Source organism: Caloenas nicobarica, chromosome 31 (assembly GCF_036013445.1).
Source record: "Caloenas nicobarica isolate bCalNic1 chromosome 31, bCalNic1.hap1, whole genome shotgun sequence".
Taxonomy (NCBI): domain Eukaryota; kingdom Metazoa; phylum Chordata; class Aves; order Columbiformes; family Columbidae; genus Caloenas; species Caloenas nicobarica.
The window spans coordinates 2458007-2470175 of NC_088275.1; the positions used below are offsets into that span (position 1 = coordinate 2458007).

At 56.3% G+C, this 12169-nt stretch overlaps 1 protein-coding gene across 1 annotated transcript; it reads right to left on the reverse strand.

Annotated features, from left to right (window-relative positions):
* Nucleotides 1-373: 373 nt before the first annotated feature.
* Nucleotides 374-11773, reverse strand: RPRD2 (regulation of nuclear pre-mRNA domain containing 2). The gene is made up of 11 exons (XM_065653799.1): nucleotides 11522-11773; nucleotides 8385-8514; nucleotides 7754-7854; nucleotides 7464-7541; nucleotides 7031-7083; nucleotides 6572-6698; nucleotides 5824-5999; nucleotides 4908-5181; nucleotides 4276-4539; nucleotides 3718-3921; nucleotides 374-3087 (listed from the first exon to the last, which is right to left on the reverse strand). Exons 1-11 carry the CDS (start codon nucleotides 11736-11738, stop codon nucleotides 506-508), a joined length of 4206 nt encoding a protein of 1401 aa, XP_065509871.1. The 5' UTR covers nucleotides 11739-11773; the 3' UTR covers nucleotides 374-505.
* Between the last annotated feature and the right edge of the window lie 396 nt (nucleotides 11774-12169).

The window sequence follows — 12169 nt, forward strand, 5'->3', positions numbered from 1 at the left end:
AAAAAAAAAAGAAATGAACAAAAACCAAACCAAAACACAAACAAAAAATCCCAAATAACAAAATAAAAGGAAAAAGGAAAGCGGGGAGGAAAGGAAGGGGGAAGAAAGGAAGGAACCAAGAATAAAAACAAAAGGGATAAAGAAAAAAAAGAAAAAAAGCGAAAAAAGAAAAAATTGAAGGAAAAAAAGGAAAAAAGGAAAAAAGGAAAAAAGGAAAAAAGGAAAAAAGGAAAAAAGGAAAAAAGGAAAAAAGGAAAAAAGGAAAAAAGGAAAAAAGGAAAAAAATAAGAAAAAAAAGAAAGAAAAAAGGACAAAAAAAAGAAAAAAAAAGAAAGAAAAAAGGAAAAAAAAAAAGAAAGAAAAAAAGACTGAAATAAAACTAAAAAAAACCACCAACAACAAAAACCTGACTGAATATTTAATTTAGGAGAAGGGTCGCGGGGGCTCTGGAGGGACAAACCCAGAAAAAAGCCTCCGGGCCAGCCCCCCGAGCGCCGGGGCCGCCTCAGTACCTCGGGGGGAAAAAGGGGCGTTTAGGGGCGAAAAAGGGGGCTCCGCGGGCGAAGGGCGGCCGGGGCCGCTTGAGCCCCGCGAAGGGCTCCCTGCCGCCGAAGGGCTCGCAGGGCCGGAACTCGGCGCGGGGCGCTCGGCCCAGGCCCCCGCGGGCGCCCCCGTCCCTGTGGGCGGTCGGGGGGGGCCCCAGGGCCCGCGGGGGGGTCCCGAGCGGCGGTGCCAGCCCCACGGCTGGGGGGTGGTCCCGCGGGGGGGCCGCGTCGCGGGGGTGTCCGGGGAAATGCTCCTTCAGCGTCCCTTGGTGGATGGCGGCCGGGTCCATGGCGGGGGGCGCGGGGAAGGGGACGGCCGAGTGGTCCCCGGCCGGGGGGGGCTGCGTGGGGAAGGGGACGCCCGAGTGGTCCCCGGGGATGGGGGGCGGCGGGGGGGCGGGGAAGGGGACCCCGGGGTGCTCCACGGCGGGAGGGGGGGGCACGGCGTGGGGCAGGGGGGCGTCCTTGGAGAAGGGGTTGGCGTGCTCCATGCGGGGAGGGGGCACCGGATGCTCCCGGGGGAACAGGCTGCCGTGGTCCTTGGGGGGGGCGGCCGACGGCGGCGGGGGGGGCACGGGGGCGGCGGGGACGCCCGCGTCGCGCGGGAAGGGCGCCCCGTGCTCCAGGGGGGGCGGTGGGATGCGGTGCTCGAACGCCGGCGTGAAGTTCTTGCCGCGGAAGCTGTTGACGCTCTCCTGGAAGGCGGGCGGGGGGGGCAGGCGCGGGGGGAACCCCCCCATGCCGGGCAGCTCCGCGCCGCCCGAGGGGCCGTTATCGAACGCGCCGCCCCCGCCGGCGCCCACCTCGAACCAGCCGGCGGAGCGCGCAGCCTCGCGCCCGTGCCCGCGGTTGTTTTTCCCCAAAACGCGGATGGACTCCACGGTCTGGATGGGCTCCCCCGACATGCCCCCCCGGCTCGGGGCGGCGTTGTGGTACCCCAGGGTCTCGATGGGGGCCCCTTTCTCCTCAGCGCTGTCGGGCAGGTCCAGGCAGGAGGAGGAGACGCGCGTCTCGATGCGGTAACGCTCCTCCTGCGGCTGCGCGTCCCCCCCCTTGGCCAAACTCACCCCCTCGGCGGAGCCGCTTTTGGGGATTTGCCCGAAATGCTTCTCATCGGAGGGTTTGCGGGAGGCGTTTTTGAGCATGTTCTTGAATTCCATGGTGGAGGTGGCGGAAATGGAGGAAGCCAAAGGTTTGGGGGCGTCCGGAGCTCTCCCCGCTGGGCTGGAAAGGGTGTTTTGCGACGAAAAAAGCGAGCGGTGCGGGAGGGAGTGCGGCGAGTCCGGGTATTGCTTCTGCGCCAGGCCCGAGTGCACCCCAGGTTTGGGTAAATTGGTGTGATTCGAGTTGGCGGCGAAAAACACCTCGTTCTTGCCGGGGGAGGGGGAACCGTCCGAGGCGGAGTCGCTCGCCCGGAGGCCGTAACCCCCGTAGATCCCCGGGGACGAGGCCAGCGGGTCGCAGCTCTCGCTCTGCTCCAGAATGGACCTCATGGCCGGCGGGAAGGACGATTTCACAGCGAATTCCTGCGACCTCTGCCCGTAGCTGGGCAGCACCGGCTGGTACTCAGCCGCTTCCGAGAGCTTGCTGGATTTCAAGATGGATTTGGCGGGTTTTTTCTCCAGGTTCAGCATGGCCGACGGCGGCGGCCCCGAGTAATCGAAATCGCGGTAATCTTCGTCTTCTTGAAAAGACGTGTCCGGGTAGAATTTCTCCTGGGAGGAGTCCATCAGGGAGTTCATCTCCACGCTGTCCGCGGGCGGCTTGTACAGCGCAGCCGGCGACTCCCTGCCCAGCGCGAAGGGCCGGTACGCGTGCACCGAGTTGGGGATGTCCTGGGAGTAGCCATCGTCGCGGCTCTGGAGCGGCGAGCGGGTGCTGCTGGGCGTGGAGGAGCCGGGGCTCATGATTTTGGAGAGCAGGGAGATGGTGTCGACGCTGCCCGAGGCGGGTTTGTCCATCATCTCGTCCTGCGTGGGCGTCCCGCTGCGCTCGTCCCGCACCGGCGTCCCGTCCACGTTGTCCATGGCGGCGGGAGCGCGCTGGAAATCCGAGGGGTGACTTTCGGCGGCGACGCTGGAGCCCAAGCTGCTGAGGATGGGGATGTTTAAGTTCAGGCCGCTAAAACCGGGATTTCCCTTCAGGAAGTTGTGGATCTTCATCTCCAGGCTTGGGGACGGGGGTTCGGACTCCAGCTTGGGCTTGGGGAGCTCCGAGGGCTGAGCCAGAGAGGTTTCCGTCGGCAAGAGGGACGAGGAGCTGGGTGGGTGGGAAGCGGGAAAGCCCAGGGAATTAGTTGGCGGCTTAAAACCGGAGCCCGAGAGCCCCGGGGGGGGTCCGACTGGGGCTTTGTTCACCGTGGAGGGAACCTCGGCGGCTGAGGAGTTGGGGGAATAACCAAAGGTTTTGGGTGCGAAGGGCTGAGTGTTGGCGGGGACGCTCCTGCCCTTGGCGCTGGCCGGCGACGCCGTGGTGCTTTGCGAGGCCGTGTCGCCGGCCTGGACGGTGTTTCCAGCCACACTCTGAAGTAACGATGACAAACCTGGGGGAAAAAATAAAAGGAAACAAAAAGAAAAACCCAAACACTGCGGTCAGATATTCAGGGAAGAGACAAGTCAACCCTGAGTCACGGTTTCTCGGACTGCAGATGTCATTAATTAAAAGAATTTCACGTTTTAGCCAGGAAAATGACTGGGTTTTGCCGCGTTAATATCGACATCAGCACCCACCGAGGAGCCAACGTTTGCCGGATGCTCAGAGTGATCTGGAAATACACGAATTACAACATATATCACAAGAGATTTGGCATCCAGGTGTGAAAACCCCGCGCTGCTGGCGGGGTTACATGCACGAGGTGTGGAGGGAGGAGAAGCCCCTCTGGGAAGTTTTCTGCCCTAAAAAAAAGCAATTTTGGATGCACGAGGAAAGCACAAAAACACGTGTCTCCAGTCCCGCTCAGCACCCTTCCCTGAAGCATTCTGGATAAACGTGCTTCGGTCAGGGAAAAAACATGAAGACATACAGAAAAGGAATAACACTCACTAGGAAAAAAGTCATCTGCCTTTGCCCAAGACATAAAATGTTCCAAATAAGTGATTTTTCCCCTTAATTTTTGCTTCAGGATAGGCACAGTGGCGCATTTTGGCACGTTTGGAACGTCCCCGGGCGGTACCTTGCAACGCCGGCGCCGTCTGAGTCTGCGTTTTGGAGAGCGCGGACAAGATACTTTCCGGAGTTATTTCCACTTTGGAGAGAATATTCGCTAATGGGTTGGAGGGAGCAGCCGGAGTCCCCAGCACGGGGGGCTTCAGGCCGCCGGCCAGAGCCGTGGGGCTGCTGGGGGTTCCGGGAGAAGGTCTTGAGGCGGGACTGACACCTGGAAGGACACACAGACACGCCAGTTTGGGGACGGAAGGGGTTTTTTTTTTTTAGCTTGTTCCAAATTTCCAACCTCAACCTCCCCTGGTGCAACTTTGCCCAGGTCCCTCAGCCACTCCCATCACACTTGTGCTCCAGCCCCTTCCCCAGCTCCGTTCCCTTCTCTCAACTCGCTCCAGCACCTCAAGGCCTTTTTTGGCGTGAGGTGATCCTGCCACCCCTCTGCCTGCCATTTTGAGCCCTGCGGTGATTCTGGCACCATTTTGAGCCCTGAGGTGACGGCCCCAAACCCGCCCGCAGGACTCACGGGGTTTGCCCTCACGCTCGGGGCTCGTTCAGCTGCCGAACCCACCTGTGTTTTTCATGACGGACGTCAAGCTGCTAAGGATGGAGCTGATCTTCGCCAGGTCCACGTTGGCCAGGTTGGGCAAGGCGAGCGCTGGGGATGGAGCGCCAGGCGCCACGCTCACCGCCTTGGGAGCCGCGGGAGTCACCGTCACCGGCGGCGTCACCGGCGCCGCAGCCGTGCCCGCCGCCATGGTAGACGGCGCCGTTTTAGGGACGCTTTCGGCCTTCGCGGGCGCCGGAGCCGCCTGCTTCTCCTTCCGCTCTTCCACTGCATTGACAACAAGAGCAGAATTGTCATTCTGTGCACAGAGTTATTCAGGGGACAGGATTTTCAAAGGGATCCTCACAGAATTGTTTTAGTTGGAAAAGGATCGTGGAGTCCAAGCATTAACCCACCCATGTCCTGAGAACCTCATCTCTGTGTATTTAAACCCCTCCAGGGATGGTGACTCCAGCACTGCCCTGGGCAGCCTGTTCCAACGCCCCACAGCCCTTTGGGGAAGAAATTACCCCAAATTTCCAACCTCAACCTCCCCTGGCGCAACTTGCGGCCGTTTCCTCCTGTCCCAAAACACCGGCTCTGACTCCCGCACGTACAAACACGCTTGGCGGGTGGTTTGGGTGGCGAGAACGCACCGATAATTTTCGCCGTGTCGTCCTCCACGTCCGAGAGCTCCATGTCCTCCACGTCGCGGTTGTCGGTCACGGGCTCCGGCGCCTTGCGGCTGGCAGGTGAGCGGGACCCGTCCTCGTCCCCCATGCCCTGGAACGGGGACTCAGAGCCGGTGGGGGACGGGGCGTCCATGCTGGGGGATGGCACCGGAGACTCCTCGGGGTCGGGCAGCGTCGCCTTCAGCTGGTCCAGCTTCTTCTTCAGGTTGCTCACTCGATTAGCGAACGTTTTATAAGCCTGCGAAAGAAACGGCATCAATCTGAGCGTCTTCAATTAGGCACGGCTTAATTGCTTCCCTAACGAAGAAGCGCGCGGCCGTAGAAAACCCATTTCCCATCAGCCGCACCCTGCGGTGAGAACTCGGCTTTTTGGTGCGGCTTGCGGAGCGACAACCACAAAAAAAGGGGGAGGCAAAATGTTTATCCGGTGACTTCAAACAACTTTCACTGGAAAAAAAAAATTCTAACAAATATGCTGGTTGCTTTGGGGTTTTTGTTTTGTTTTGTTTTTGTAGGATTGGTTGTTTTTACAATGCTCTACTGATTTTTTTCTTTGTTTCTTTTCATCTAGTTCACGTATCGATCACAACTCATGCAACTTCCAGAATTTAGGATTTGTTTGATTAACAGTAATTTTGCCCCCGTTGAGAAATGGAGAGGTTTTTATAAAAACATAGATTAAAAATTCCTATAAAATTCCAGCAACATCCAAGAATCCAGTTTCTGACCCGTGGATTTTTGTAGCGTCTCCTCCTCTCACTGGCCCCCCAAACCCCGCCATCTTTTGAAACCCTTTGTCCGATCATCGCGCTAAACTCCTTCATTTCTTCACAGAAAGACGACGCGTTTTTGGGCAGAAACGGAAGGAAACGGGACTCACGTTTGCGACCACCTTGACCTCCTTGTACTGCGCCTCATAGAAGATGCCGGCGTTCTCCAGCGCCTCGGTGAGCGAGGGGCCGTTCTTCACCTGCTTGTCCAGCCCGTTCACAAACTCCTCCAGCTTCGAACTCGCCTCTTCAAACTCCTTGGAGAATTTCTTGCCCCCCGTTTTGTCTGCAAGGGGATCGAGCGCCGCGCAAATCAACTCGGGACGTGGAAATGTAGAATTTTACTCTTTTTAACCACACAGAGACTGGATTCTCATTTTGGAAGAGGCAAAAATCTTGAGTTTATTTTTCCTTCGTTACCGCGCTCATCTACGAGTCACCACAACTGTAAATGAACATTTTCAAGTATTTCCAAGCTCTCTGCGGTTTTACAATTAAATTTCCAATTAAAGGACTGAAAATACCGTGGTTCCTACGTGCTGCTCACTGTCGGACTCACAGTTGGCACCTCAAGCTGTAGCTGTTGATAGATGCCTTAAACATTTTAAACTATCAAATCTGAAATGATTTAAGGGGCTCTGCACGTTTTAAGGACACGTTTGAACAGCCCAAAATCCACTTTTCTGCTTTCTTTGGGCTCCATGTCTGCGGGTTTGCACAACCAGCTTCGAATTCGTGAATGTTTTTGGCTCCCGCTTGGTGAAATTTCAGGAGTTTGATTTCTGGTCTAAGGCTCGACAGCGCCGAGCGGCCCTGACGGTTCCACGCGCGTTTCCCCAGATCCCGTCGGGTCTTTACCTTTGAGACACTTGAGCGTCTCGGTGCTGCACACGTCCACCCTCATGGTCGAGAGCTGCTTCTCCTTCAGCTCGATCTGATCCTCCGAGCGCTTGTACAGCAGCAGCTCGTCGATCAGCGACTGGGGCTGCGGCAAAAACAGCATCGATCGCACGGGAACGCGTCCTCAGCGCGTTCTGCGGGACAGCGAGTGCCCCGTTCCCAACCGCAACTCTGAACCAAACCGTGGAATTTTTAACCTCCAGCCGCACAGATCGGCCTGTAACACCACAAATCTCCTCCTCTGATGGTTAAAAAAAAGGTCTGTCCCTACTTTTATTTTTTTTAATCTACTACACCCCGCACTCCCTCAGGGGATCTAATTTAGGGAGATTTCTTGTCACCAACCCCTCGGCCGCCCGAAATTCCTCATCCCCGAGGACCCGACCATTCGCTCCAAACATCAACTCGCAGACTTACTCTGAATTCGGCCACAATCTTGGATTTCAAAGCGGCTTTCGGGTTCGTCGATGCTGCCGGAAGAAAGAAAAAGTGTCAAGAAACCAAGGAGCGACACCTCGACTGAAAATAAGTCACAAAAAGCAGTTTTAATTTAAATATTTTAAGATAATTTATCAAAAGGCTTCCCCCGTGAGCTCCAGGGGACAGTCCCGTGTCACTGGTTGTGATGGAGGTCGACAAATTACACTATCGCTTTTTTTTTTAAAAAAAATTGTATTGCTTTAATGTGCTATAAAAATTTACGGCGCCTCCCTAAAAATGTATTGCGCCTCCCTACAAATTCCTGGCTCGTGTTTAGGTCCAGGTGCTCTGCTCGGTTCTGGGCTAAATGTTATTTTCTGCCCCAGACAGGGCATTTGACACGAATTCAGAGCTCCCGCTGTTTCCTTACTTTGCGATTTCTTCCACGGTTTATTCGGTTGTTTGTTCAGAGTTTCTTTCAGCTGCTTCTGAGTTTTGAAAGTGGTACCTGGAAAACATTTCATGGGTTTTCTCCTTTTTTTTGCAGCCTGGCATTACAGGATTCCTCAAGAATCTGGGTTTTGGTGCCCGGTAAAACAAGTGAACAGAAATTTGGTTTAAAACACCTCAACCAAGTTCTGTCACTTCACCCTCTTTTTACACCATTTTCTTTAACGTCAGGCGGCAGTTTTAAGGTAAAAAATGCAAAAAGTCCCTTACTCAGAGCTTCTTTCAGCGCCAAAATGGTTTCCTCGGGGTACACGTTCCTGTCCTCCCAGATTTTGAAGATTCTTTCGATAGATTTGGACACAGAGGGATCCCTGAAAGAGAAGAGTGGGTTTTCTTTAACACCATTGTTAGTCTAGAATGGAGAATAATAGAAATAATTCTGCGTTTAAAGCAAAACTTTCAAAGGCCCTTCAGAGTGGGAAGGTTTTCCGGGTAAAAGGAGCGGATTTGCGAGCGGTGGGAACAGCGATGGGGTTTCTCTGACACCTTTATTCATGGGGAGAAATAATAACATCAATTGTTACTCTGCCCAAGCAGTTTTTGATAGGGATGCTCTGGGGAAAATAAAGTGATTTTTCCATGTGGGGAAAAAAAGAAACCATCATTCTCTCCACAGAGCAGAGTTACAGAGTCCAGCAGGGGGGAATTTGGTCAAGAAAACGTGTTTTTGCCCTGATTTCTGCCCACGCAGCATCGGCCTCAGGCGTTGAGCAACGGCGCCCGTAAGAATTTCAAACAAAAAGAAAGGAAACGGTGTCAAATAGCGGACCTGACGCTGGTGCTTCTGCTCCGAAAGGCCCTTTTTGGGGAGAAATTCATTTTTTGGGGTGAATCCGCTTACTTGACGAGGGAGGCGGCCTCGGGCAGCACCTCGGCGAAGGTGTCGCGGAACACGATGGCGTTCTTGCGCTTGCAGTTCTGGATCACATCGTTGGCCAGGTAGAAGAGGTTCAGCCGGTGGGGAAAAGCCGCTGAAAGGCAAAGAGAAAATTCGGATTCGGCGTCGCGGCCGAGCCACGTCGGCTGCATCGCGATACCGACGCTCCGGCGCCTGCTTTGGGGTTTGATCGGGGTTCCCGTCAACGGCGCGTCCCGGAACGGGCAAACCTGGGGACCGGAGACAAGATCCGCAGTTTACAAATCATTTTCAGATCCTCCCCGAACCTCCCGTCCCGCTTGAGCTTAAAAAGGGCACAAAAAGTCATTAACCCAGCACTAATTGGACGATCATGGCGCTGCGAGAGGAACCGAACGGCCAGAAATGTCAGCGGGAAAGAGGCCGAAACACAGAAATCACCCCGTTTGGCTCCCGACTCCGCTCTAATCACTTAGAGGCCACTTATTTGTGTTTTCCAGGAGTCATTGTGTCGAAATCTCCTTTTTTTTTTAAGCTGTAATGGCTTTAAATGGTTTTGTTTCATGTGCCCGTGAGCTCTATTGGGTTCCCACCTTCCCCGCATTAATAATGTGAATTTTTTAACCTACAAATCCATAAATTCTCCATTTCCCTCCGTTTTCCCGGGTCACTTTGTTACTGACGCTGCTCCCGCAAGCAGAAAAAGCAGAACAACCCCAAACTCCCATCCCCTCCCGCTCAAAACCAGAAATCAAAGGCAGGATTTGCACCAAAACTCGTTTGCGCCTCAGGAAAAGCGGCTCCGTGAATATTTCGCAGCCAACGAGAAGCTCTGCGAGCTTTTATTAGAAGATAATTGTGAAATTAGAAAGCAATTGTTAAATAAACCGTCACCCAAAAGGTTTGTTTGAGGAACGTTCTGCTCTGCCCCGGGGGCTGGAAATCCTGAAACGACTCAAAACCAGCGCGGCCCCAAAATCCATCGTCGGCCCATCCATCGGGTTGAGTTTTTGTGGGATTTAATTACAACCCAACACTCGGTCCCGCACCCAAGTTCAAGGCAAACGCCGCCGCCCTTTCCGCGAGGCTGAGTCCATTTAGCGCCTCGATTTAGGGCTAATATTGATAGAAACGAGATTCTTAGTTGCTCTGCGGCTTAAACCGCAGAGGAAATAAGGCCAAGAAATGGGAAATTCTACACTGGAGCCCATGGCGGTGTTTTGCTCAGCTCTGAACGGCCGCTCGCTCCGCTGGCCGACGTCTCCACATTAATTCCCAACAAGACGCGATATTTAACAACTAAATTCCTGCAAGAAACCTCTCGATTCCCAACAGAAACCTCCCGGAGGTGAAGTTTTTGCAGAATTATCTTCTAGGAACACTTGTGGTGTTAAACTCTCAGCCAACGGGACAGGAGCCGCTCGTGCCAACAGCAACATCTCTAAATACCAACAGCAACATCTCTAAATACCAACATGCTTTTTTTTTCTTCCTTCTAAAACAACCAAATTCTTTATCCAAATATTTAAAAGTTGAGGAAAGAACCCCAAAGCAAGCGGCGCTCTCCGGTATTGTCACCGAACCTGCACTTGTTGCTGTGTGAAACCGCAGGGGCAGAAAATTCAGTGCAATGTGAAGGGAAAAGAAGGGAAAAAAATAAAATACGTAAGCGGAAAGTAACCAAATAACGAGGGATCGGGGCACTATGGTCAAGGGTTGTCTTAGGTGGTAACAGATAAAGTGATTAAGGAGGAACTTGGCCAAACGCGAGGGGTGTTGAGGGGAGACCCTAACGCAAAGAAAATCCAGCTCCACACCAGTACGGACCAGCAAACAGCCCTCAGGACCAGCTCCTCACCAGTACGGACCAGCAAACAGCCCTCAGGACCAGCTCCTCACCAGTACGGACCAGCAAACAGCCCTCAGGACCAGCTCCTCACCAGTACGGACCAGCAAACAGCCCTCAGGACCAGCTCCTCACCAGTACGGACCAGCAAACAGCCCTCAGGACCAGCTCCACACCAGTACGGACCAGCAAACAGCCCTCAGGACCAGCTCCTCACCAGTACGGACCAGCAAACAGCCCTCAGGACCAGCTCCTCACCAGTACGGACCAGCAAACAGCCCTCAGGACCGGCTCCTCACCAGTACGGACCAGCAAACAGCCCTCAGGACCGGCTCCTCACCAGTACGGACCAGCAAACAGCCCTCAGGACCGGCTCCTCACCAGTACGGACCAGCAAACAGCCCTCAGGACCAGCTCCTCACCAGTACGGACCAGCAAACAGCCCTCAGGACCAGCTCCTCACCAGTACGGACCAGCAAACAGCCCTCAGGACCAGCTCCACACCAGTACGGACCAGCAAACAGCCCTCAGGACCAGCTCCACACCAGTACGGACCAGCAAACAGCCCTCAGGACCAGCTCCTCACCAGTACGGACCAGCAAACAGCCCGCGGGCTCTCACCTTCCTCCCTTTAATCACACGGTTATGCCGCAGGCAACAAAAAGCCTCCATCAAAACGTGGAGGAGAAGAGTCCTCTGTGCGTGCACCGAGAAAACAAACCTTCCCAAACCCTACAAGAGGTTTAGTACAAACCCGGAGCGGCGTTTCGGGAGCGGAACGTCCCTGCAAAGCTCATTTTAAGTCCTGCGACGGAGGTGACGGGACTCACGGAAACACCGACTTGCGCCAAACGCCAGCGCTGGCACCCAGGACCCGGCGCTGGCACCCAAGGGACAGCGCTGAAGGTGCGTTTCCCCCTCAGCCCTGGAAACGCTGTTTGAGGAGACTCCCCAGGAGCGCACGCAGAACCGAAGCAGCTGGCGGTGCCGCCGCTCGGGCGCGGACACGCGAGTTGTGTTTTTCCTGAGCTGACGTCGAGCAGAAACCTTGCCCGGCGGCAACACGGCACCGAGCGATCGCCGAACCGCAGGTTCCAACTTTTTGCTCGATGTCGCGTCCAAAATAACTGGGGATGGACGCGGAAAGCGCACCCAAACCCCCGAGCCCCCGCAGGGTCCTGGCCCCGAGCGGCAGCGGGTGAAGGGGCCGAGGCCCCGGGAGCGGCGCCGGCCGAGGCCCGGAGCGCTCCCCCGCCCCACCGCCAGCCCCACTCACAGCGGCGCAGCCACTTCATCCAGTGGTAGACGATGGTGCTGTGGTGCCGCTTGTTCTCCAGGCACCACGAGGACAGGCCCTGGATGGACTCCATGGTGTTGGTCACCGCCTGCAGTTTCCTGTCGAGCGAGGCCTCCAGCGCGCCGGCCGACGAGGAGGCGGCGGCCGAGGAGGAGGAGGAGGAGGCCCGGCCGCCGCCTCCGCCGCCCGCCGCCATCTTCCCGCCCTGCTCGCCCACCCGAGCCGCTCACACGGCGGCGGCGGCGGCGCGGGGGCTCCCGCTCCCCTCACGGCCCCGGCGGGGCCTGCGCGGCGGCGGCGCCTCGGCGGGGCCTGCGCGGCGGGGCCCGGCGCCCCTGCGCTGAGGTGAAGCGGCGGGCGCGGCGCCGCCCCGAGCCCGCTCGTTCAGCCGCGGCGCCGCTCGCGGCCCGAGCGCCGTTAATCGCGGAGCGGCGGCGGCGGCGGCGCGGTCACTGCCCGGCCCCCCCCGAGCGCAGCGCCCGCCCCCCCGCCGCCATTTTGTGCCGGGCTCCCTCACACGGGCCGCGGCGCCGCCCCGCGCGCATGCGCCGCCCCGCCCCTCGCCCCGCCCCTCTGCGCGCGGCCCGCGCCTGCGCCCTGCGCGTCCCGCCAAGATGGCGGCCGGGG

Bases quoted from the DNA above. Each gene is read 5' to 3' on its own strand.
- RPRD2 (XM_065653799.1), bottom strand. From the start codon at position 11,738: ATGGCGGCGGGCGGCGGAGGCGGCGGCCGGGCCTCCTCCTCCTCCTCC. The intron at 7,855-8,384 runs GTAAGCGGATTC...CTTCTCTTTCAG, and splicing joins GAGGCCGCCTCCCTCGTCAA to GGATCCCTCTGTGTCCAAAT. The intron at 6,699-7,030 runs GTAAGTCTGCGA...TTTTTGCCGCAG, and splicing joins AGATTGTGGCCGAATTCAGA to CCCCAGTCGCTGATCGACGA.